Genomic DNA, 25,718 nt, shown 5'->3' on the forward strand with positions numbered 1-25,718 from the left:
TACCCGGGTGCCCAGCAAGTGCCGAATTATGATGTTCTTTTAATAATTCGAGACGCAGGTTTAACGGTACAAACAATTTCTCTGAGGGGCAAGAGACCGGGGCGTCCCCCTGGGCCTCTAACACCTTCCCCTCCAGAACAGAGTGTACAGCCGAGACAACCACTCCTCTTTGTAAAATGGGTACCGGATCACCCACATTACCCCCTCCAGGGAAACTACGAGATAATGCATCTGCCTTGGTATTTTTTGCCCCAGGACGATAGGTGATAAAAAAGTTAAACCTGGTAAAAAATAGAGACCACCTAGCTTGTCTAGGGGTGAGACGCTTAGCTGATTCGAGGTACAGAAGGTTTTTGTGGTCCGTAATCACCGTGACGGGGTGGATTGCCCCCTCTAAAAAGTGACGCCATTATTCAAATGCTAGTTTAATAGCTAATAGTTCCCTATTGCCAATATCATAGTTCTTCTCTGCTGCAGATCGTTTTTTAGAAAAGAAAGCACAAGGACGCCATTTGCCAGGAGACGGACCCTGAGACAGCACCGCCCCCACTCCCACCTCTGACGCATCTACTTCAACAATAAAAGGCTGGGAGACATCCGGTTGGATTAGTACAGGTGCCGAGGTAAACCTCTCTTTTAGAGAGGAAAATGCAATTTTAGCAGCGTCAGACCATTTAGAAAAATCAGTCCCCTTCCTAGTCATGTCAGTAAAGGGTTTGACAATCACCAAATAATTTTTAATGAACTTTCTATAGAAATTTGCGAAACCCAAGAACCGTTGCAGTGCTTTAAGGTTCTCAGGAAGATCCCAATCTAAAATTGCCTGGACCTTCCTAGGATCCATACGGAAACCTGAAGCAGATAATAGATATCCCAGGAACTGTATTTCCTGAACGTCGAAGACACACTTTTCAATTTTCACATATAATTTATTAGTCCATAGGACCTGCAGTACCTGTCTGACATGTACCTCATGTGTTTTCAGATCCGACGAATAAATTAAAATATCATCTAGGTATATCACCACAAACCTGCCGATAAGATGACTAAAAATGTCATTAACGAAATGTTGGAAGACAGCAGGAGCATTGGTCAGACCGAAAGGCATGACTAGATTTTCATAATGCCCCTCAGGGGTGTTAAAAGCTGTCTTCCACTCATCCCCTTCCTTGATACGAATCAGATTGTAGGCCCCCCTAAGATCAAGTTTGGAGAACCACCTAGCACCCGCAATCTGATTAAACAGGTCAGGAATGAGAGGAAGAGGGTATGGGTCTCGGATGGTTATCCGGTTTAGTTCGCGGAAATCTAGGCAAGGACGCAGGCCCCCATCTTTCTTTTTAACAAAGAAAAACCCTGCAGCCACGGGTGAAGAAGAGGGTCTGATGTGCCCCTTAGTCAGACTCTCGGAGATATAATCTTTCATGGCTTGTCTCTCGGGACCCGAAAGATTATATAACCTGGTCTTGGGTAATTTTGCCCCGGGAATCAGGTTAACCGGGCAATCATAAGGACGATGAGGTGGTAACTTCTGACAACCCTTTTCAGAAAACACGTCCTCAAAGTCCGAAACAAATGTAGGTAGAGTAGCTATGGAGGCGACTAAGCAATTGCTATTTAAGCAATTTTCTCTGCAATGCTCACTCCACTCCAATATCTCCCTGGCCTGCCAATCCACCACTGGATTGTGCGCTACCAACCAGGGAAGACCCAATACCACAGGAGAGGGAAGGCCCTCCAGAACGTAACATGAAAGACACTCGTTATGGTGGTCCCCTACCCGAAGGTGTAAGTTATGGACAATGTGAGTGAGGTTTCTCTGAGACAGAGGAGCAGAATCAATAGCGAATATGGGAATAGGTCTCTGTAGCGTACAGAGAGACAAACCCATAGTGCGGGCAAAATGGGCATCTATCAAATATACCCCTGCTCCACTGTCTAGAAAGAAAGAAATAGTCTCCGTCTTAACACCAAAAATAATAACCGCTGGCAACACAAATTGCGATGTTCGTATGGAGGAAACGTATACCCCCCGGCTGACATCCTCCACACAGCCTGGGGTTAGTAGTTTTCCGACGGTCTTTTGTTCTTGAGAAAGGAAGGACAGACATTAATGAAATGACCCCTCCCCCCACAGAAAAAACAAGCCCCACTCCTACAGCGAGCCTCAGGAGGACGGACCTGACGAGTAGTTCCTCCTAGCTGCATAGGCTCGTCTAGGTCCGTACAGACTAACTGCTGCTTCGGAGGGGTTACCAATTGCTCAGGATTTTTCAATCTGTCCCTAAGGCGTCTCTCTATTCTGATAGAAAGGGACAGAACAGCATCCAGGGAAAAGGGGGTCTCATACAGCGCAAGCGCATCCTTAACCCTTTCAGATAACCCAGAGCAGAACTGACTCCTGAGAGCCGGATCGTTCCACTGGGTATCCGTAGCCCACCTACGAAACTCTGAGCAATACTCCTCTACTGGCCGCTCTCCCTGTAGGAGTCGCCGTAATTTCGACTCAGCTAGGGCGACTCGATCAGGGTCATCATATATTAGACCCAAGGCCCCAAAAAATTCATCCACTGATCGGAGAGCCTGGGAATCAGTGGGTAAAGAGAACGTCCAGGATTGCGGGTCCCCCTGAAGCAGGGAAATAGCAATCCCCATCCGCTGTTCTTCATTACCAGAGGAGTAAGGGCGCAGCTTAAAATATAACTTACAGGCCTCACGGAACGTCACAAATTTGTCCCTTCCCCCAGAAAATCTGTCAGGAAGAACAACCTTGGGTTCCGCAGCAACCTGGTTACCTGTAGCAACCGCTGAGCTTGCGGTCTGTTGCAATTGCTGCTGGAGGACTGACGCCTTCAATCCTGCCACCTCCAAAAACAGGCCTTGAAGTTGCTTTGTCAAAGCAGCAATAGATCCATACTGGATTCTAAATAGGCAGAAAGAATTTTTTTTTTTTTCTTTCTACCTACGCAAAATAAGGGCCATATATAATGTCATGACCGGCGTGCCGATCACATACGGGACGCAAAGGGAGGGAAATGGGAAGGCCCTGTCCAAGGGAGAGGGAAAGGTGGTGACCCCTGAATCACCTTGAGGCTGGCACCTGACTGCCCTGACGTCCCTAGACGGGTTCCTCACCCGTACGCCGATCACGTGCCTAAACCCTGGCTTTCCCTGAGATGAGCCCTACGTAGTGAACAGGACGGTGGGATCACTAGTCCGCACCACTGACACTAAGAGGAAAACACCAAGGAGAGGACAGACAATACAGACAAACATATAATCCCAGGTGGGCGACAACAGCGGACAACAAAAGCCCAACAGGGATCCGGAGGGTAACGCTCTGGAACAACAACCAGGGAACACAGCTACACAGCTCCAGTGGGTCAGTATAGAAGTCCAGGCAGGAAGCTCTATATCTGGCAACCAGAGAAGTGGGAGATGGGAATATAAGGAGGTTGGGATTGCTGGATAAGAAACAGCTGAGAAGGAGAAGCTACGGATCCCTGAGTGAGCCAAAAAGGATTGCAAGGCAAACCCAGAAAGCTACCATTAAGAAACAGCACTATCTTTAGACATAGAGCGCGCAGCCACCCGCTGCGACTTCCTGACCCCGGGTATAACGGAGTCAGACGTGGCTCTTGACACCCTCGTGACACCGTCATGGCTATTTTAGAGATAATTTAACCGGATCCATTCATAATGGAAGCAGACGGTTGTATTATCATGACGGAAGCGTTTTTGCTGATCCCTGCCGGATCCAGCAGATGTGAAAGTAGCCTAATAATGCTACAGTGCGGGAATAATACATACAAGGATGTCACAGCGCAGTAATAATAAACAGTGATGTCACAGCACAGGGGTCATAGAAACAATGATGTCCCAGTGCAGAAATAATACACTTAATGATGTCACAGTGCAGGAAAATTACACATGATATCATAGTGCAGGAATTATACACATGATGATGTCACAGTGCAGGAATAATACAAATAATGATGTCACAGCACAGGAATAATACACATAGTGATGTCACAGCATAGGGGAAATAGGCATAATGATGTCACACTGCAGGAATAATACACATAGTGGTGTCACAGTGCAGGGATAATACATATAGTTATAGTGATGTCACAGCACAGGGATCATAGAAACAATGATGTCACAATGCAGAAATAATACTCATAGTGATGTCACACTGCAGGAATAATACACTTAATGATGTCACAGTGCAGGGATAATACACATAATGATATCACAGTACAGGAATAATACACATAGTGATGTCACAGCACAGGGGAAATAGGCATAATGATGTCACACTGCAGGTATAATACACATAGTGATGTCACAGTACAGGAATAATACAGTGATGTCACAATGCAGGAATAATACACAATGATGTCACAATGCAGGAATAATACACATAGTGATGTCACAATGCAGGAATAATACACATAATGATGTCACAATGCAGGAATAATACACATAATGATGTCACACTGCAGGTATAATACACATAGTGATGTCACAGTACAGGAATAATACACATAGTGATGTCACAGCACAGGGGAAATAGGCATAATGATGTCACACTGCAGGTATAATACACATAGTGATGTCACAGTACAGGAATAATACAGTGATGTCACAATGCAGGAATAATACACATAATGATGTCACAATGCAGGAATAATACACATAGTGATGTCACAATGCAGGGATAGTACACATAGTGATGTCACAGTGCAGGGATAATACACATAGTGATGTGACAATGCAGGAATAATACACATAGTGATGTCACAGTTTGCACAAGGTGATATGACAGTAAAGTAATGATGTCTTGTCCATGGAATCCATTGATCAGTGTTCAATTTACTATCACCAAAAACCATCACTAACTGCAACTCCCGGTGGATGCCATTGCTTGGTGGACCCATGGCAGCTGCTTCGCCCATGATTTTCGCATTTGTATATTACTTCTTGTCGTGCTCCTTTAACATGTTCTAAACCTTTTCTGTTCCCAGATTGTTCAGGAATACGAGAGAGCTGTCATCTTCCGGTTAGGAAGGGTAAGATCTGGAGCTAAAGGACCCGGTAAGTAGCTGCACAGAGGAGCCATGACAGGAGATAATAATTCTATGTGAAGTCAGTGGGTAAACTGTGCAGCACTGAATGGGGTCACAGAGCGACCCCCATTGTTGGATTTTTTGCAGTTCTGGCTGCATTGCTACCTGGTTGCACGACAAGTGTTGCCGCCTAGATTGCCGTGTAGACAAAGCCTAAGGACACCTTCACACTCTGTGGATTTTTTTGCAGGAATTTCTGCTACTGAAAATCAGTTTTATTCATATGAATGGGGTAGCGCTCGGATTTCTGCATTTTCAGTTGTGGAAATTTCTGAAGCAAAATCCGCAGCGTGCGAAGGCAGCCCGAAGTAATTGTTCATGAAGGCATCTCCTGCTTGAAACAGAAGCTGGAATGGCACACGGCTGATCACCGTGGATCTGGCTCCGTTATCCCCCAGTGATGGCAATGTATTATTTCACGCCAGCTGTCTATGTAATGCCACAGGGGACAGGGGTCGTCATGGTTTAAGAGTAGGCAGACATGGTGGAAGCAGCAATAGCTTGCACAGTGTCTTCTCTAATGCATTCCCAGTCAGGGTAATAAAGCCAAAAGGTACAAAACTGCACTGTGTGAATGCGACCTAAGGCCCCTTTCACACGGGCGAGTATTCCGCGCGGGTGCAATGCGTGAGGTGAACGCATTGCACCCGCACTGAATCCGGACACATTCATTTCTATAGGGCTGTGCATATGAGCGTTGATTTTAACGCATCACTTGCATGCTCTATATTGTGCGATTTCCACGCAACGCAGGCCCCATAGAAGTGAATGGGGCTGTGTGAAAATCGCAAGCATCCGCAAGCAAGTGCGGATGCGGTGCGATTTTCACGCACGGTTGCTAGGAGACGATCGGGATGGGGACCCGATCTTTATTATTTTCCCTTATAACATGGTTATAAGGGAAAATAATAGCATTCTGAATACAGAATGCATAGTACAATAGTGCTGGAGGGGTTAAAAAAATATACAAAATAATTTTACTCACCTTACTCCACTTGCTTGCGCAGCCTGGCTTCTCTTCTGTCTCCTTCTTTGCTGATCTTTTACCATGGTGATGGATCATGTGATGGACCATGTGATGACCGGAGTGACGTCACCACAGGTCCTTTTCCTGCAATCAGCAAAGAAGGAGACAGAAGAGAAGCCGGGCTGCGCGAGCAAGTGGATTAAGGTGAGTTAAATTTTTTTTATTTATTTTTTTAACCCCTCCAGCCCTATTGTACTATGCATTCTGTATTCAGAATGATGTTATTTTCCATTATAACCATGTTATAAGGGAAAATAATACAATCTACAGAACCCCGATCCCAAACAAGTTCGGGTTTGGGTACCAAACATGCCGATTTTTCTCACGCGCGTGCAAAACGCATTACAATGTTTTGCACTCGCACGGAAAAATTGCGCATTTACCCGCAACGCACCCGCATCTTATCCGGGCCAAAAATATGACGCCTGTGTGAAAGAGGCCTAAGGGCTCATGCACATGATTGTAGTAGGGGCCAGTTTGGCAACGACTGCAAAGAGCCCATACACTACTTTTTTGTGCTTCTGATTTTGTACAGAACCATGTGGTAGTATTGGAAGTGGATGCTCAGAATTTTTTTATTTTTTTTTTGTATCCAACTTATTTTCACTAGAACAAATCTCATAAAAAGTGCATTGTGTGAATCTGGCCTAAAAATGTATCAAAACAGCAGTGTATGAACCAAACCTGAAAGGATAAACATTGATTACAATAAATCTTTGTCGCACTCCGCGTGTCAGCTGTAAGTAGGGTTCCAACCCCGTTTTCAATAATAAATACAACTACAGCTTGTAGGTTTTAATCTTGATAGTAGAATTTTTTATTTTACAACAAACGGCAATATTCATGTGTTACGTTTCGGCACGCAGGCCTTCCTCAGACACTGTCCATATTCAAGAAAGAAGTACAAATCAAAATTTAAAAAAATGAAATAGACCAGATAACATATCCACAAGATATACTATGTAAACCAGAACAAAAAACAGTTTGTATAGTGCAAAGTTATAGACGCGGTTTACAAGAACGGTTCCTGTGGTGGTAAATCGCCATATTGGAGCCATCACACAATCTAGTGCTCAGTTTAGTGTAAACTAATGGTCATTCATATAAATGGAATGTCTGCCCAGTTTAGTATGACATAAACTGTATACTGTGTAGACTATTAAGGAAAATTACCAGGTACCAGGATAGCAAGCACATATAAAATATAAAATATAGGTACACTTTATGTCTGATCTAGGAAACTATTATGTCATATTGGATCCAGGTTACTTAGCTATGCAGCAGTTATGACGGAAAAAAGGTAGACAAGTAGGTGGGTAGATGCAGTATATAGGGATCATGTGAAATACATGTGTGTGAAAGAGCGTCTGTAGGTGGTGGGGCGCTTCCCGGTTTAAATTGAGAAAGTAGGGAAAGTGCCACAACCTTGGTGTACTGCGACTGCGCTCCACCCATCCCGGAAGATAGGGACCCGTGGAACGCACACGCATATCTGAATGTTAAAAGGTAGACTAGGAACTATGAAAGTAAAAAGGATGTTGTCCCAAGTCGGGGATAGGCGGAGTAATGAGATGCCGATATAAAAATAGGGTTGGAGCGATAAAAATGCTGTTTTGGAAGAACCCGGGGCTGCGCATGCGCAGTCTGCATACAATCCACCTGTCGACGTCGTGGAACGCATTGGACTGGTCATGCGTTCCACTTGCCATACGTGGTCTTAATTGTGATTGGGGATAAAATGTTCAATGAAAAGAGGACGTGAGGGAGGAGAAATGTGGGGGGAATGTATAGAAAAAAGTAAACGAGAATTGGGAAGATAGTGAATAAGAGGAGTTTAGAAAAATAAGGTGGCATAAGGAACAAAGAGTAAAAGATTGACAATAATGTTAGCCAGTGAAAAATGGAGCAGATAAATAGAGTAGATAAACTTTCGGCTCCACTAAATTGAGCACTAGATTGTGTGATGGCTCCAATATGGCGATTTACCACCACAGGAACCGTTCTTGTAAACCACGTCTATAACTTTGCACTATGAAAACAGTTTTTTGTTCTAGTTTACATAGTATATCTTGTGGATATGTTATCTGGTCTATTTCAATTTTTTTATTTTGATTTGTACAGTGATCCTCAAGATACAATGGCCTCAGGATACAATATTTTCAACACACAATGGTCCTTTCTGGCCCATCGTAAGTTGAAACTAGACTCAACATACAATGCCTCCGACTCAGATCCAACCAATCCAGACCACTTCTCTGGTAAAATAGCTGGATTAGTTGTTAGTTAGCAGCTATTCCAGACTGTTATATGTAAGGACTTGTTTTATCTGTCTTAGTTATCTGCTTATTTTTCCTAAATCTTCATTTTCTCTTATCTTGGATGACATTTTGGAGCTTTGGAACCGATTACTCAAGTAACAATGGTTTCAACATACAATGGTCTTCCTGGAACCAATTAATATTGTAACTTGAGGGACCGCTGTACTTCTTTCTTGAATATGGACAGTGTCTGAGGAAGGCCTGCGTGCCGAAAATGAAAATTGCTGTATGTTGTAAAATAAAAAATTCTACTATCAAGATTAAAACCTACAAGCTGTAGTTGTATTTATTATAGGATACACATTGACCCAGATTGACTAATCCTGTAGAGGGCATAAGCTTCGACCGGCTGTCTAGATCTGCACCAGGGGTTCAGGCTGGATGATACATGTGGACACTTGACTCTATACCAGCTATTGGTTGGCTTACTTTGAGAAAGAATTTTAAGCCAGAATCGATTTAAGTACAAAATGGTGTATCTTGCCCCTTTCTTATGAAGCCCCACTCCTTGTCGAGAATGACGGGAAACACGTGTAGAAACCAATTTGCACCACTTTTTTTGATACATTTTTTGAGCAGGCACATTAGTAAATCAAACTTTTTTATTCTGGTGACCTATCCTCTGGATAGGTCACCAGTATCTGATTGGCGGGAGCCAACAATCAGCTGTTGGAGAAGGCACCAACGCTCCTGTGATGCCACGGCCTTCTTGCAGCTTACATTAGGCCTAGTGGCGACACGTTCATCGCTAACATAGCCTAGGGGCAGCTCGGCCCCATAGAAGCCCCGCAGCCACTATACAATGTACGGCGCTGTGCTTGTTGAGCTGAAGGAAGGCCACAACACTCATACGGGAGCCATTGCGGGGGGCCCAGGTATCAGACCACCACCAATCAGATACTGATGACCTACTAAATATATTAAAATTACATTCTTGGGAACAAGACCAGGTTTCCATGATGTTTTTTTAGATTAAAGCATGAGTTGATGCATAAAGAGAAGTGTATGGCTAGAGCTCCAGGGTGCCAAGGAGTTTCCTACGATTGCACACAATTCACACAAAAATTGTGATATTATTGCAACTTTTGGGCAACTTTCATGTGAGAAAATAATTGCAAGAAACCTTGTGAACATCACCAATAACCCAACCTGATTTGTATGAAGTGGCTTCCAATTTCTTACTTATACAGAAATGCACCTTAGTTATGACACTGCCAAGGGGCAGACTGGGAACTTAAAGTGACACTGGAAAAAAAACGAAAAAGTAGCCGCATTTTGTTGGCAGGTCCAAATTAACAGAAGGCGGGGCAAACACAAGTAGTGCAAAATACCATCCCAGCAAAACCATATACCACAGTGTAGCACAATATACTGCCCCAAAAGCTGTCCCTCTGTGGTGGCCATCAGTAGCTACCATCTTCTGTCCTCCTGCTCCAGTTGTCTAAGGAGCAGAGGGCTTAGGAGATGAGGCGCGGACCACAGCAGATGAGTTTAGGAGGGCATCTGCAGTCGCTGGCTGGGTACACGAGTACCTGATTCTCACAGCGTTAATTAAATGTTGAGATCTCATTATGTATCTGGTCAGTGGCAGAGCGGAGTGCTTGAGTGGCCCCCTGGGGCATTGGCCCGCCGGGAAAATTCCCTGTAGGGTCTATGGCCAATCCACCCCTGACACTGCCACAATTTTACCATAAGTGTTGTAGTGGAGCACTAAATCTTCCCTTTATAGGTTTCCTTCCTGCAGGATCTACACCTAGTTTATGGGGTGTTCCAGGATTCTGTAGATCCTGTAGTGTGTGGTACCTAATAAATAAATCATACTCGCCTGATTCCTGCCGCTCCCTTCTGGTGCCCTGGCTCTGTTTCCTAGATCCGGTTTCTTTACCTCTACCTGGGGTCTGGATGTGGCCATGTGCAGGCCTCAGCAGTGACGTGTCCCCAAGCAGCATGCCACGGCTGAGGCCAGTCATTGGCTGCAGCAGTGCACATAACCTCATCCGTACCAGGGACCAGAAGATTGCTGAATTGAGCCAAGACACCAAAACAGAGTGACAGGCATAACAAGCTAGGGAACCATATACCAAAGACCAGAATCCTAGAAAACTTCTTTAAGGTCCCCATACACATTAGTGTATTGTCCACCGATTCTGTCATTTTCAGTGGTTGATCATCAATCTAATGGAAAGGTCCCAACTTTCCACTGACATGTCGAGGGAGAGAAGGAACGGATGGACTGAACTTTTTCACCCAATTCTTTTGTTCTTTCAGGAAATATCCACCACCAATGATGTCTGGCGGTGGTTTTCTCCTCTCTCCCCATTTAAGACATATACACGCTCAGCCGAACCAAGCATGTATGAGTATGAGAGAGTCGGGAGAGTCAATGTTCAGCCGACAGCGATTGCAAATCTTTCCATTATACTTTATCTCTGAGTAGGCTCCACTCCTAAAGCCCTGCCCTTGACATCCTGACCTAATGAGAAATAAATGCTTGAGAGTGCCCTCACACATGTCGGAATTTTCCGCACCAAAATCCGCAGGTGCGAGTCTTACAAAGTTGGGGTTTATGCTGTGGATTTTCTTGCCGATTTTTCCGTAACGGAACAGGGTGGGTATTGTCTTTGTGAATAATGCTGCGGATTTCTTTGTGAATTACATGTCCATTGAAATGAATGGAGACATTCAGCGACATGAAATCCGCAACAAGACATTATTTGTGTTCTGTTCCTCCGTGGAATTAGTATCCTGCAAAAGAACGGAACGCAGGTATTGGCACTTTTCCTCCCCATAGGCTAACACAGACTTTACGTATTTTATGGCGGACAATTCTACCGTCCAATAAGCCATAACAGATAGGCCTCCTGGATTGAGACGTCTCTCCGGTGTCATCAGTGGTTAACATGATATTCTCATGAGATCCGACTGGTAATTAACTGTAATGCGATCCTCTTCTCACTCCGCTCAGTAATTTAAGCATATACTGTATACTCAGATTATATTACAAGGGCTGTATTTATGGAACTGTTATAATTTATGAAGTCTAATCCACCCATGTACAGTATATAACCCCTTAAATGTGGAACACGCAGACCAAGTATTGTTGTATGGTCGGTGTAGGACAGTTCACAGGGGGTAGATTTTGCTTGTAAGGGTTTGTGGTGATGTGATGGAAACAGACTACAGCCCGAATAGAGATAATGGGAGGAATTTATCACGAAGGAAATATTTGAAGTTTTTGCTTAAGTCTGCGTTGGTGTACCTTGCACCAAGTCTTGAATGTTGTTTTTTCAATTTGGACCATCGATAACCCTCACACTTTGGTCTAGAAATCCTTCTCCAGTTTTTATTTCACCACTCCCCCTACTAGAGTGACTTTGCAAATTTATTTGCAACTCTTTTAAAAAAAAGTCGTAGTGATATATATTAAGTGAAACTAAATAATATAGCTAACCACATCCACCTTCCCACCCACTTTTCAAAACTGGAATTAGTGGTGTAAAAATGCAAAAAGTTAAAATTTTCGTGTGCAAATAAGCTAAAAAAATTGCAAAACCCTTTTTGCGACTTTTTGAAGCCAGAATTCTGGAGAGTAGGGAGTGATAAATTTGCCCCCAATATGCACACAACCTGCCTAGGTGGAATTTGTCCTATTCCATGTACATCATGCATATACATTCCAACAGATGTGCCCTTCCTTACCTTTCCTTTTCATTCATGATCTCCTAAGTGGCTTAAGATGACCAGAGCAGGAACCAGTGGTAGACTTTACCTTCACACAAACCAAGCAAATGCCCCTCAGGGAGCCCTACAGTATGCTGGCCACAAATGGTTGGCTGAAAAAACAACTAAAGGGACGGACATACCACCGGTGCATCCGGGCACAGGGGCCCTTTCTAGCTGTAGAGCAATAGCAGGACTGCGCCAGCCGTACTGCTAAGGTGACTGGGACTTAACGGGTGTGTAGGGCAGAGCTTAGAGGTGATGTTAGCAGTGCAGCAGGGGTCCCCATAACTTTGCTTGGGGCCTCAGAAATGCCAAATCCACCCCTGTGTGGAATTAGTAACCTAAGACATCTCCTCTATTTTTCCAATTTCCGACTTAACATAAATGGCACATTAGTGATAACATTTACTGTAGTAATACTGTAGTCAAATATCAATTTTCTGTTTCCGCTAGAACATGCCAAAAGCTGTGGGCCTTAGACTGATAAAACATAACTCATGTCATTAAAATTTCTAAAGTTTGCTAAATTCCTATAAAAGAAAATAGGGGACAAGCCGTGCCTTTAATAAAGTAATTTTATAATAATGATATGTGATCTTTTTATTTTAAAGCTGGATTTGGAGGAGGCTCCCTCCTATTCACTTGAATAGAAAGGAGCCATCCCATTGAAGGGAATGGGGACAGTGGACTTGTAATTACACCTGCTCACTGCTGAGACGGCAGTGCTTATATGAGCGCTGCGTTGTCTTCAAACAGCTGAGCGGCAGGGGTGCTAGGAGTCGGACCGCTGCCGATCTGATATTGTTGACCTATCCTCAGGATAGGTCATATGTATAAAAAAGCGGACAACCCTTTTAATGGTAAATCTCCCCCATAAACTTTGCATAAGGCCTCATGCACATAACCGTTTTTGTGGTCCGCATCCGAGACGCATTTTTCGCGGCTCGGGTGTGGACCCATTCACTTTAATGGGGCTGCAAAAGATGCGGACAGCACTCCGTGTGCTGTCCGCATCCGTTGCTCCGTTCTGAGGCCCCGCAAAATAATATATAGCATGTACTATTCTTGTCCGTTTTGCGGACAAGAATAGGCATTTCTACAATGGGCCGCCCGTTCCGTTCCGCAAATTGCGTAAGGCACACAGACGGCTTCGTTTTTTTGCGGATCCGTGGTCGTTTGCATGAGGCCTAAGGGCTCGTTCACACGAACGTATTTTGCGTTCCGCATACGGAACCATTCATTTCAATGGGTCCGCAAAAGATGCGGACAGCACTCTGTGTGCTGTCCGCATCCGTTGCTGTGTTCCTGTCCTATTCTTGTCCGTTTTGCGGACAAGAATAGGCATTTCTATAATGGGCCTCCTGTTCCGTTCCGCAAATTGTGGAAGGCACACGGGCGACATCGGTTTTTTGCGGATCCGCAATTTGCGGACCGCAAAAAACGCCACGGTCGTGTGAACAAGCCCTAATAGTGAGTATTGCTGTCAGTTCAGTTTACTTCCAGTAGGGATCTAGGGTGGCGTAAACCCTGGGTATGTTCAGAAGCAGAAATCCACAGTGTTTACAGTAGAAGCAAAGTGGATGAGATTTTCTGAGAAATCCACAATGAAATCCTAAGTTGACCTGCGGTGCGTCATGTCAGTTTAAGCTGGGATTTCACACTTTGCAAAACTTAAGATCTGTGGCAAATCTGCAGCATTTACACACCAAAGTCCAGGGCTGTACCCTAAGGCCTTTTTCACACAACCGTTTTTTTTTTCCCGTTTCCGGGCCGTTTTTTGCGTGTCGTATACGGAAACATTCATTTAAATGGTTCCGCCCAAAAAATATGGAATTTACTCCGTATGCATTCCGTTTCCGTATTTCCGTTCCGTTGAAAGATAGAACATGTCCTATTATTGCCCGAAAATTACGTTCCGTGAATACATTCAAGTCAATGGGTTCTGCAAAAAAAAAATGGAACACATACAGAAATGCATCCGTATGTCTTCCGTATCCGTTCAGTTTTTGCGGAACCATCTATTGGAAATTTTATGCCCAGCCCAATTTTCTATGTAATTACTGTATATGCCATACGGAAAACGTAACGGAAAAACGAAACGGAAACAAAAAAACCTGAACAACGGATCCGTGAAAAACCAACCGCAAAACTCTGAAAAAGCCATACGGTTGTGTGAAAGAGGCCTTAGGATGAAATATACACTCACTGAGATAAAGAACGCACCCAGATAGAAATGACAGATTGCTGCAAAACCCGGCATGTAGTTTTGTCTCAGGCGCATATGTAAAGATGTGGTTAGACACTGGGTCTTGCCACAAGAGGGCGTAAATAGTTTCCCCAGCTGCACGAGAAAAATATTCTCAGAGATTACTTTTGGGTAGTGTACCTTTTGGCGAGAGATCATTGACTGCTAGATATACCTCTGTGACACACTGGAAGACATTTTGATCAGTTGATACACTTTGAGCTGGGGTGCGTCATTGGACTGAGAGAAGTAGGATGCTCGTTTCAACTAATTGCCCATCATCCAAGCCTTTCTGACCTAGCTGTTAGGAGGTGTTGGGATCAGTGGTTATGTGAGGGCATGGACACACTGTGAACAGGCTCCAGATGGGCCAGACAGACCACCTGTAGAGTGGATTGTTTGATCTGCCAACAAGCACGAGCAGCTCCCACAGTTTTGTTGTCCAGGCACTTATTTGGTGTCATGGCGCCCATTACGTGTCCTGCCATTGACAGCCAGCCACCGCTGCCTTCAGTTGCTACGCACTGGAACTTTATGTATGAAGAATCCAGGTTCTGTTTGGTACCCTGGACGGTCAGGTTTGAGTACGGATGCCTGATGGTGAGCTTTCCTATTCTGCTTTTGCTCTGGAGCCACACACTGCCCCAACTACTGGTATGATGATCTGGGAGCCATCACATAAGACGGCCGGTCACCCCTAGTAGTAATACGAGGGACACTAACAGCTCAGCGATAAGTGCAAGACATCCTGAGGCCACGTGTATTCCTCTCATGACAGGGCTTCCAACTGGTATTTTTCAGCAGGATAATGCTCACCCCCACACAGCAAGGGTTTCCCATATCTCCACCAGTAACACCTCCTTGGCTGCCCGATCACCAGATTTATCACTAATCAGTAATTTATGGGACCTGCTGGGATGCTAGCTTCAGCAACCTATGAGTGTGCAGGATCTATAGGTTCAGCTGTGACATCTCTGTGCAAATGTGCTGCTGCTTATCATACAGAACCTGTATGCTTCCATGCCCAACTATATCTCATCTTGTATCCAGGCTAGAGACCGTATCTCATCTTGTATCCAGGCTAGAGACCGTATCTCATCTTGTATCCAGGCGCAAGGCCGTATCTCATCTTGTATCCAGGCTAGAGACCGTATCTCATCTTGTATCCAGGCGCAAGGCCGTATCTCATCTTGTATCCAGGCTAGAGACCGTATCTCATCTTGTATCCAGGCGTGAGGCCGTATCTCATCTTGTATCCAGGCGCAAGGCCGTATCTCATCTTGTATCCAGACTAGAGACCGTATCTCATCTTGTATCCAGGCGCAAGGCCGTACCTCATCTTGTATCCAGGCTAGAGACCGTATCTCATTTTGTATCCAGGCTAGAGACCGTATCTCATCTTGTATCCAGGCGCAAGGCCGTATCTCATCTTGTATCCAGACAAGAGGCTGTATCTCATCTTGTATCCAGGCGTGAGGCCGTATCTCATCTTGTATCCAGGCGCAAGGCCGTATCTCATCTTGTATCAAGACGCAAGGCCGTATCTCATCTTGTATCCAGGTACAAGGCCGTATCTCATCTTGTATCTAGGCTAGAGACCGTATCTCATCTTGTATCCAGGCGCAAGGCCGTATCTCATCTTGTATCCAGACTAGAGGCCGTATCTCATCTTGTATCCAGGCGCAAGGCCGTATCTCATCTTGTATCCAGGCTAGAGACCGTATCTCATCTTGTATCCAGGCATGAGGCCGTATCTCATCTTGTATCCAGGCGCAAGGCCGTATCTCATCTTGTATCCAGACTAGAGACCGTATCTCATCTTGTATCCAGGCGCAAGGCCGTATCTCATCTTGTATCCAGGCTAGAGACCGTATCTCATCTTGTGTCCAGGCTAGAGACCGTATCTCATCTTGTATCCAGGCTAGAGACCGTATCTCATCTTGTATCCAGGCTAGAGGCGGCCCAACAGGGTCCTAATCACTTCCATGTATCATCATTACATTTACACATAGAAAGCTTCATTGCAACAACTCCTTTTTGGTGCAGTATATATACACTGCTCAAAAAAATAAAGGGAACACTTAAACAACACAATGTAACTCCAAGTCAATCACACTTCTGTGAAATCAAACTGTCCACTTAGGAAGCAACACTGAGTGAGAATCAATTTCACATGCTGTTGTGCAAATGGGATAGACAACAGGTGGAAATTATAGGCAATTAGCAAGACACCCCCAATAATGGAGTGGTTCTGCAGGTGGTGACCACAGACCACTTCTCAGTTCCTATGCTTCCTGGCTGATGTTTTGGTCACTTTTGAATGCTGGCGGTGCTTTCACTCTAGTGGTAGCATGAGACTGAGTCTACAACCCACACAAGTGGCTCAGGTAGTGCAGCTTATCCAGGATGGCACATCAATGCGAGCTGTGGCAAGAAGGTTTGCTGTGTATGTCAGCGTAGTGTCCAGAGCATGGATGCGCTACCTTCAGACAGGCCAGTACATCAGGAGACGTGGAGGAGGCCGTAGGAGGGCAACAACCCAGCAGCAGGACCGCTACCTCCGCCTTTGTGCAAGGAGGAACAGGAGGAGCACTGCCAGAGCCCTGCAAAATGACCTCCAGCAGGCCACAAATGTGCATGTGTCTGCTCAAACGGTCAGAAACAGACTCCATGAGGGTGATATGTGCTCGCCAGAGGTAGCCTGACTGCCATTAGGTACCGAGATGAGATCCTCAGACCCCTTGTGAGACCATATGCTGGTGCAGTTGGCCCTGGGTTCCTCCTAATGCAAGACAATGCTAGACCTCATGTGGCTGGAGTGTGTCAGCAGTTCCTGCAAGACGAAGGCATTGATGATATGGACTGGCCCGCCCGTTCCCCAGACCTGAATCCAATTGAGCACATCTGGGACATCATGTCTCGCTCTATCCACCAACGTCACGTTGCACCACAGACTGTCCAGGAGTTGGCAGATGCTTTAGTCCAGGTCTGGGAGGAGATCCCTCAGGAGACCGTCCGCCACCTCATCAGGAGCATGCACAGGCGTTGTAGGGAGGTCATACAGGCACGTGGAGGCCACACACACACTACTGAGCCTCATTTCGACTTGTTTTAAGGACATTACATCAAAGTTAGATCAGCCTGTAGTGTGTTTTTCCACTTTAATTTTGAGTGTGACTCCAAATCCAGACCTCCAAGGGTTAAAAAATTAGATTTCCATTTTTTTATTTTTGTGTGATTTTGTTGTCAGCACATTCAACTATGTAAAGAACAAAGTATTTCAGAAGTATATTTAATTAATTCAAATCTAAGATGTGTTATTTTTGTGTTCCCTTTATTTTTTTGAGCAGTGTATTTTTTCAATGAGTGTGTTTTTAGAGTCCACACAATGCAGTATTGTTTTCTTACCATGTTTTTTTTTGCTTTGGTTAAACCCTACACAGGTGTTATCTGTGGATTCACCATTTAGATGCCTTCAACCGTGGTGGAAAAATCACTATAAAAATGCACAGCATATTTCATGAGATTGAAAAGTGTGTTCCAGTGCAGAACAATATTCGGCAGTGTAGACAGTGATGTGTTGCGGCTTTTCTAAAAACAAAATGTCTCCATTCCAATGGGGGATGTGATCCGCACACATATCGGCATCAAAATTCACAAATAAATTTGCACATAAAAAAATGTTGGTAGTCTGCGCATAGTTTTTTTGCCAACTTTTACACATTTTGCTAGGCATAAAGTTAGTAAACTTGCCGGGGCCGATGTCCTGGCCCCCACCACTCCCTTGACACTCTTTTGTGTTGAACGCAGCATAAAAATGCCTGTGCAACCAATATTGTTGCACAGGTGTTTATAAGTCGCAAAAGGGTCATGCGACAACTTTACACCATAAAAAGGCGTAAAACTGTTAGTAAATCACCCCTAATGGCTTCGTTGTGATTTTACCACAATTTAAAAATAAAGCTAAGATACTGTAGTTCTACGAACCATGGCATTGTGCAGGGATTCTCCAAAAAATAAAAAAAATAACTGAAATGTGGGCTTCTTAGGATTCAGGTAGGGCAGGGAGTGTGATCATATGCTCTGTAGCCTGCATCAGCTATTGACAGATTTATACTTACCTGCTCCTCGCTCTCCGATCCTGCCTGTGTGCTGGCTTCCGCTTGACCATCTTCAGTTACCGGCTTGTTTTCTTCCACCATGGTATGGACATTGTCACCTGCGCTGCTGCATCCAATGACTGGCTTCAGCGGCGATGTTCGCTTTGGAGACATGTCCCTGCTGAAACCCGTTATTGGCTGCAGCGGCGTACATGGGACTGGAAGCCGGACCAACATGAGCCGGTGCGCATGACAGGAGTGGCAGGCTATGAGGCATAAGTAAAAAGTGATTTAAGGTAAAAACATTCATTGCATAAGTATACACACCGATGACTTTTAAACTGTCAGAGCTGTACATTGGAATCCACAATATCTCAATACTGGCCCTAAACTCATTTATTGTTCTCTCTCTTTTCCTTAGGGATTTTCTGGATTCTTCCATGCACCGATGACTTCTGTCGGCTCGATTTGAGAACTGTGTCATTCGCAGTCCCTCCCCAAGAAGTGAGTATTAATTAAAGGCTACACTGAAATTACATGCCAGCGAGCAGGGCATAGGCAGCGATTTCCATTTAATTGCAAGCGATTGACCTAGATGTTCTGTTAGGAAATTATGCAATACAGGGTCACATTTATGTAAAAAAAAAATGTAATTTAGCTGAAAGAAACATGACAGCCGTGAGGAGGACATGTAGAGAATGAAGACATGACACATTTTAGTATACATGAGCATCATTTTCTACCGCTGATGAAAGTCAATCCTGCCATCTAGTGGCCATGTTAGATAGTGCAGGCATTGCAACAGAAGATACTGTCCCTAGCCGTGTCCTGTTCCTCAGGGTGCTGGCACACAGTGCAGCGCTGACATGCATTCAGGGTGCAGTTTGTTATTGTAGCTAGCTGAAATGAATAAAATCCTTCCCACAATGCAGAACACCAGGGTTTAATGAGGCTGCTAAACTGGCTAAATTGAAAACTGCATGTCAGAACTGCACTGTGTGCCAGCACCCTTAGGGCTCGTTCACACGACCGTATGGTTTTGCGGTCCGTTTTTCACGGATCCGTTGTTCCGTTTTTTGTATCCATTCCATTTCCGTTCCGTTTTTTCTGCAAAAACAGCAACTTTGTAATCATTGCAAATGCACGTGCAAAATGGGCTGGGCATCGCATTTCTACAGCATAGATCCGCAAAAAACGGATGACATACGAACATGTGTTCCGTATGCATTCCGTTTTTTTTTATACGGACCCATTGGCTTGAATGGAGCCACTGAACTTGATTTGCGGACAACAATAGGACCTGACTCAAAATGTTGCGGAACGGAAATACGGAAACGGAATGCATAAAAAAAAAAACTGGGCTGGGCATAAAATTTTCAGTACATGGTTCCGCAAAAACTGAACGGATACGGAAGACATACGGATGCATTTCCGTATGTGTATCGGGCAATAATAGGACATATTCTATCTTTCAACGGAACGGAAATACGGAAACGGAATGCATACGGAGTACATTCCGCTTTTTTTGCGGACCCATTGAAATGAATGGTTCCATATACGGAACGCAAAAAACGGCTTGTATATGGAAAGCAAAAAACGTTCATGTGAACGAGCCCTTAGGCCACATGCACACAAATGTGTGCCGGCCATGCTCGTGCTGCGGACCGCAACTAGTGGTCCGCAATGCACGGGCACTGACCAAGTGCCTGCCGTCTGTTAATAGCGATCCACACTACATAAAAGTAGTGCATGCTCTACTTTTTTGCGGTTCGGAGGCACGGACAGAAAACTCACGGAAGCACTCTGGCTTCCAATCCATGCCTCCATTCCACACCGTATCTGCCAGTGCCCATTTATTGCAGAACCGCTGTTTGCAGGTTGCAATACGGGCATGGACCTGCTATGGTGGTTTTCATGAAGCCTTAGGGTGCATTCACATGACCGTATTTCAGTCCGCATCCGATCCACATTTTTTGTGGATCGGTTGTGGACCCATTCATTTTAGTGGGTCCGCAAAAAATAGGGACAGCACACTGTGTCCTATCTGCATCCATATGTCTGTTCTGTAACCCAGTAAAATAGAACATGTCTTGTTCCTGTCTGTTTTGCGGACAAAGATGGGCATTGTCACATTGGATCCGCAAAAAAACCCAATGCAACATGGATGTCACAAGGACATCGTCTGTATTTTTTGCGGACCTCAAAATGCATACGGTGGTGTGAATGCACCCTTACTAGACATATTTGTCCTCTGGAGCCAGAAATAAATACTGGATGCTTCACCAAAGAGCACAGGTATAAGGAGAATGCAGAAATGAAGCTTTACATTGTTGTGTCGAAAAAATAAACCCACAGGAAAACGAAGCAAATAGAAATACATTTTTATAAAAAAAATCCTATGGAATCCAAGTTTAAACAGGTTTTATGTGTTATTTAAATAAAGTTTTCCAAAGGGAGTATAAAAATGCCGGAGACACTCCTTTTAGGTACTTAAGGGGGCCTGAGTGTGGCCCTAGTAGGGTGTATGGACAAGGTTGTCCACCTGGGGCAAACACAATCTAACTAAGGCCTTTTGCACGCAAACGTTTTTTTTCCCCCCCGTTTATGTTCCGTTTTTTGCGGAACAATGGATCCGCAAAAGAAATAGAAGGTACTCCGTATGCCTTCCGTTAACGTATTTCTGTTTTTCTGTTTCGTTCAAAGATAGAACATGTCCTATTATTGTCCGCATAACTGACAAGGATAGTACTGTTCCATCAGGGGCCAGCTGTTCCGTTCCGCAAAAAACGGAATGCACACGGACGTCATCCATATTTTTTGCAGATCGCTAAATACTGAAAAAGCCATACGGACGTGTGCAAGAGGCTTAAACCAATAACACACAAACAGTTGTGCCGTTTACCTCTTTTATTAAAGGGGTTCTGCACTTTGTTTTAACTGATGATCTATCCTCTAGATAGATCATCAGCATCTGATCGGCGGGGGTCTGACACCCGGGACCCCCGCCGATCAGCTGTTTGAGAAGGCAGCAGCGCCGCGGCCTTTCACTGTTTACCGCTGGCCCAGTGATGTCACGACTAGTATCACTGGCCTGGGCGGGGCTAAGCTCTGTTCACTTGAATGGAGCTTAGCCCCGCCCAGGCCAGTTGCGACAAGTTGTGACGTCACTGGGCCTGCGGTAAACAGCGAGAAGGCTACGGAGCTACTGCCAGCGCCGCTGCCTTCTCAAACAGCTGATCGGCGGGGGTGTCGGACGCCCGCCGATCAGATGCTGATGATCTATCCAGAGGATAGATCATCAGTTTAAACAAACTGCAAAACCCCTTTAAGTAAGCAGCCATAGTAGAGGGGAAACAAGTAAGTGAACCCTTGAATGTTATAACCTGTAGATCTCCTTTAGCTGCAGTCAACTCCTTTTAAATGTTTCCTGTAGCTAAAGCCCCAAAAATAATGGAAAAAAACACCTTGCACGATGCATTGAAAACACATATCTTTATTAGTAATTAATTGAATAAAATGACAAGAGTTATATATTTCAGCAGACATCCACAAGAGGGCGACATAGCACTGGGCAGTAATAGTGAGAGTTCAGAACACCATCTATCGTCATCTATAAGCCTAATTAATAATCACATCAGTGCTGGACCTTAATGGCAAAAAATAATGATAGTAACAAAATAATGACAACAATAAATGCCGAGCACCCTTAATCACATCTAGCCAAATACTTTAAACTCTACAGTTGGAAACACCTTTAAATAAATGCAATAATAATGAAAATCTGTTTAGCAGAGGCCCTTTCCTAATTTAACATTTCAGACCAGTCATAGTTGGAAAAATGCAATGTTAAGGAATGGGGTCCAGCACTGGGTAGATCAGTGTGCACCTGTACTGCAGCCATGTTTTACTGTACTTACAGGTTCTCACCAAGGATTCTGTAACCATCATGGTCGATGCTGTGGTCTTCTACCGTGTTTTCAATCCAATTGTCACAGTAGTTAAAGTGGACAACGCCAATCAAGCTACTCAGATGCTGGCACAGACCACATTGCGGAATATGCTGGGAACCAAAAGCCTGACCGACATTTTGATAGACCGTGAAGAAATGGCTGATCATATGGGTGTAAGTATAGGAAGAGGTTTTCCTGGAGGCTCCCATAGATTACAGCCGTTTATAAAAAAAACAATGTCTTATAATATGAATGGGTTCCATACTACAGACTCTGTTCATCCTGATCCTCTTGGTGCATGAATAAATGCCAGATCATTAGCAACAACTGACATTTACACAAGCAGACCAGGAGAGGACCAGGAGAGGAATGCTGCCTATAAAAGCAGCTTTGTATACCATTCAGGGTCTTTGTAAAGTTGGGTGACCATCTCTGTACACACAGTCATGAGTATCTGTAGCCACAGCTCTTGAATAATATATTGAAAGACTTTGCACCTATGAGGCTACTTTCACACCAGCGTTTTTTCTGGATCCGTCATGGATCAGCAAAAACACTTCCGTCACATTAATACAACAGTCTCCATCCATTCCGAACAGATCCAGTAGTATTATCTCTAAAATGGCCAAGACGGATCCATCTGTAAAACCATTGTAAGTCAATGGGGGACGGATTAGTTTTCTTTTGTGTCCGAGAAAACAGATCCGCCCCCATTGACTTACATGGAGTGCGATGAGCTTGCAGCGTTATTCTGTCTGCGATGGGGAGGCAACCAAACGGAACGGAATTCATTATGGTGCACTCCGTTTCGTTCAGTTCAGTTTTGTCCCTATTGACAATGAATGGGGTAAAAACGGAAGCGGTTTCCCCCCGCTATTGAGATCCTATGACGGATCTTAATAGCGGAAAGGGAAAGCGCAAGTGTGAAAGTAGCCTAAGGCCCCTTGCAGATGAGCGTGTCCGGATTAGGTCCGGATGTGCTGCGTCTGCGATCAGGGAAAATTGTGCGAGTAGGTACGCAATTGCAGTCAGTTTTGACTGCGATTGCGTTCCGATGTTCAGTTTTTATCGCGCGGGTGCAATGCGTTTTGCACGCGCATGATAAAAAAAACTGACTGTGGTACCCAGACCTGAACTTCTTCGCTGAAGTTCGGGTTTGGGATCGTTGTTCTGTATATTTTATTGTTTTCCATTATAACATGGTTATAATGGAAAATAATAATAGCATTCTTTAATTCAGAATGCACTTGATCGCGCAGCCGGGCTCGTCTTCTTTCTTCTTCTTCTTCTTGCAGGACCTGGCTGGAAAAGGACCTTCGGTGACATCATCGCGCTCACCACGTGGTGAGCACGGTGACGTCAGCTCAGGTCCTGCTGAATAAAGATAGAAGATTTCTATCTTCATTCAGCAGGATCTGTGGTGAGCGCAATGACGTCAGCGAAAGTCCTTTTCCAGCCAGGTCCTGCAAGAAGAAGAAGAAAGAATACGAGCCCGGCTGCGCGATCAAGTGGATGAGGCGAGTTACTTTTTTTTTTTTAACCCCACAATGGACCTTTTACTTAGCATTCTGAATTAAAGAATGCTATTATTTGCCATTATAACCATGTTATAATGGAAAATAATAAAGTAAATAGGGTCCTGGGTAACTCATCCCTCGTCTCCTTAGCAACCATGCGTGAAAATCGCATTGCATCCGCACTTGCTTGCGATTTTCACGCATCCCCATTCATTTCTATGGGGCCTGCGTTGCATGAAAAACGCTGAATATAGAACATGCTGCAATTTTTACGCAACGCCCAAGTGATGCATGAAAATCACCGCTCATCTGAACAGCCCCATTGAATAGATGGGTCCGGATTCAGTGCGTTCACTTCACGCATTGCACCCGCGCAGAATTCTCGCCCGTGTGAAAGGGGCCTAATACATGGAGTCAATTACATTTAAAATATTTTTTGGGTTAATGCTCTTTAACCTACACAGATTTTTAAGGTGAATAACCTATGTGCACAATGGAGCCTGGATTCCCCGGAATTGTTTGCTGCTATGTGTCATGCACACACTGGCCAGAATCGCAGGGGCATCGCAGTGTGTAGCTGTACCCCAAGATGCAGTGCTTCTGAGGAACAACAATACTTTCATAGTAGGGATAAGAGAAAATTGATTCTTAAGAATCAACTCATCTCGTCAAACAGAGTATCCCCCAAGCTGAGGCCAGGGCCCTGACAATCTTGCACTTGCGATGCTGCTCTGACTAGTGGTCATGCTTCGGCAAGCAGCAGTGACTGTTCATGTGCCGCTACCTGGAAGTGTACTGCTTCTCGCAGCAGAGCCTAGATGTCAAGCGGCAGGGGGAGCATCCTCCGCTTTGGGGGACACCTTGTCACATTTGAAAGAAAATGACTGGCCTTACCCTAAAAAACGGGGTCCGCAAAAACGGGGTCCGTAGGTCCGTGATCCGTGTCCGTTTTTTCTTCCGTGGGTCTTCCTTGATTTTTGGAGGATCCACGGACATGAAGGAAAAAGTCGTTTTGGTGTCCGCCTGGCCGTGCGGAGCCAAACGGATCCGTCCTGATTTACAATGCAAGTCATGGGGGACGGATCCGTTTGACGTTGACACAATATGGTGCAATTGCAAACGGATCCGTCCCCCATTGACTTTCAATGTAAAGTCAGGAGTCCCTATTATACCATCGGATCAGAGTTTTCTCCAATCCGATGGTATATTTTAACTTGAAGCGTCCCCATCGCCATGGGAAGGCCTCTATGTTAGAATATACCATCGGATTTGAGTTAGATCGTGAAAACTCATATCCGACAGTATATTCTAACACAGAGGCGTTCCTCTGTGTACATGACTGCCCCCTGCTGTCATGTACATGACTGCCCCCTGCTGCCTGGCAGCACCCTATCTCTTACAGGGGGCTGTGATCCGTACAATTAACCCCTCAGGTGCGGTTAATTGTGCGTATCATAGCCCCCTGTAAGAGATCAGGTGCTGCCAGGCAGGAGAGGGCACCCCCCCCTCCCTCCCCAGTTTTAAATTCATTGGTGGCCAGTGTGCCCCCCCTCCCTCTCTCCCCTGTATTACATTCATTGGTGGCGAGTGCGGCCCCCCCCTCCCTCCCTCCCCTGTATTACTGTACATTCATTGGTGGCCAGTGGGCCCCCCTCCATCCCTCTCCTAATTAAAATCCCCCTCCCATCATTGGTGGCAGCGGAGAGTTC

General features: G+C 44.9%; 1 protein-coding gene across 2 annotated transcripts in view; it reads left to right on the forward strand.

Annotated features, from left to right (window-relative positions):
• LOC120994571 (stomatin-like) overlaps positions 1 to 25,718 on the forward strand; it is a 69,339-nt gene that overhangs the window by 22,103 nt on the left and 21,518 nt on the right. For both annotated transcript variants that reach the window (XM_040423232.1, XM_040423233.1), the window contains 3 exons: positions 5,028 to 5,097; positions 18,964 to 19,046; positions 22,462 to 22,665. In XM_040423232.1, the coding sequence (XP_040279166.1) occupies positions 5,028 to 5,097; positions 18,964 to 19,046; positions 22,462 to 22,665 (357 nt within the window). The remainder of the gene's footprint in view (positions 1 to 5,027; positions 5,098 to 18,963; positions 19,047 to 22,461; positions 22,666 to 25,718) is intronic.

Source organism: Bufo bufo, chromosome 3, assembly GCF_905171765.1.
Source record: "Bufo bufo chromosome 3, aBufBuf1.1, whole genome shotgun sequence".
Classification (NCBI taxonomy): Eukaryota; Metazoa; Chordata; class Amphibia; order Anura; family Bufonidae; genus Bufo; species Bufo bufo.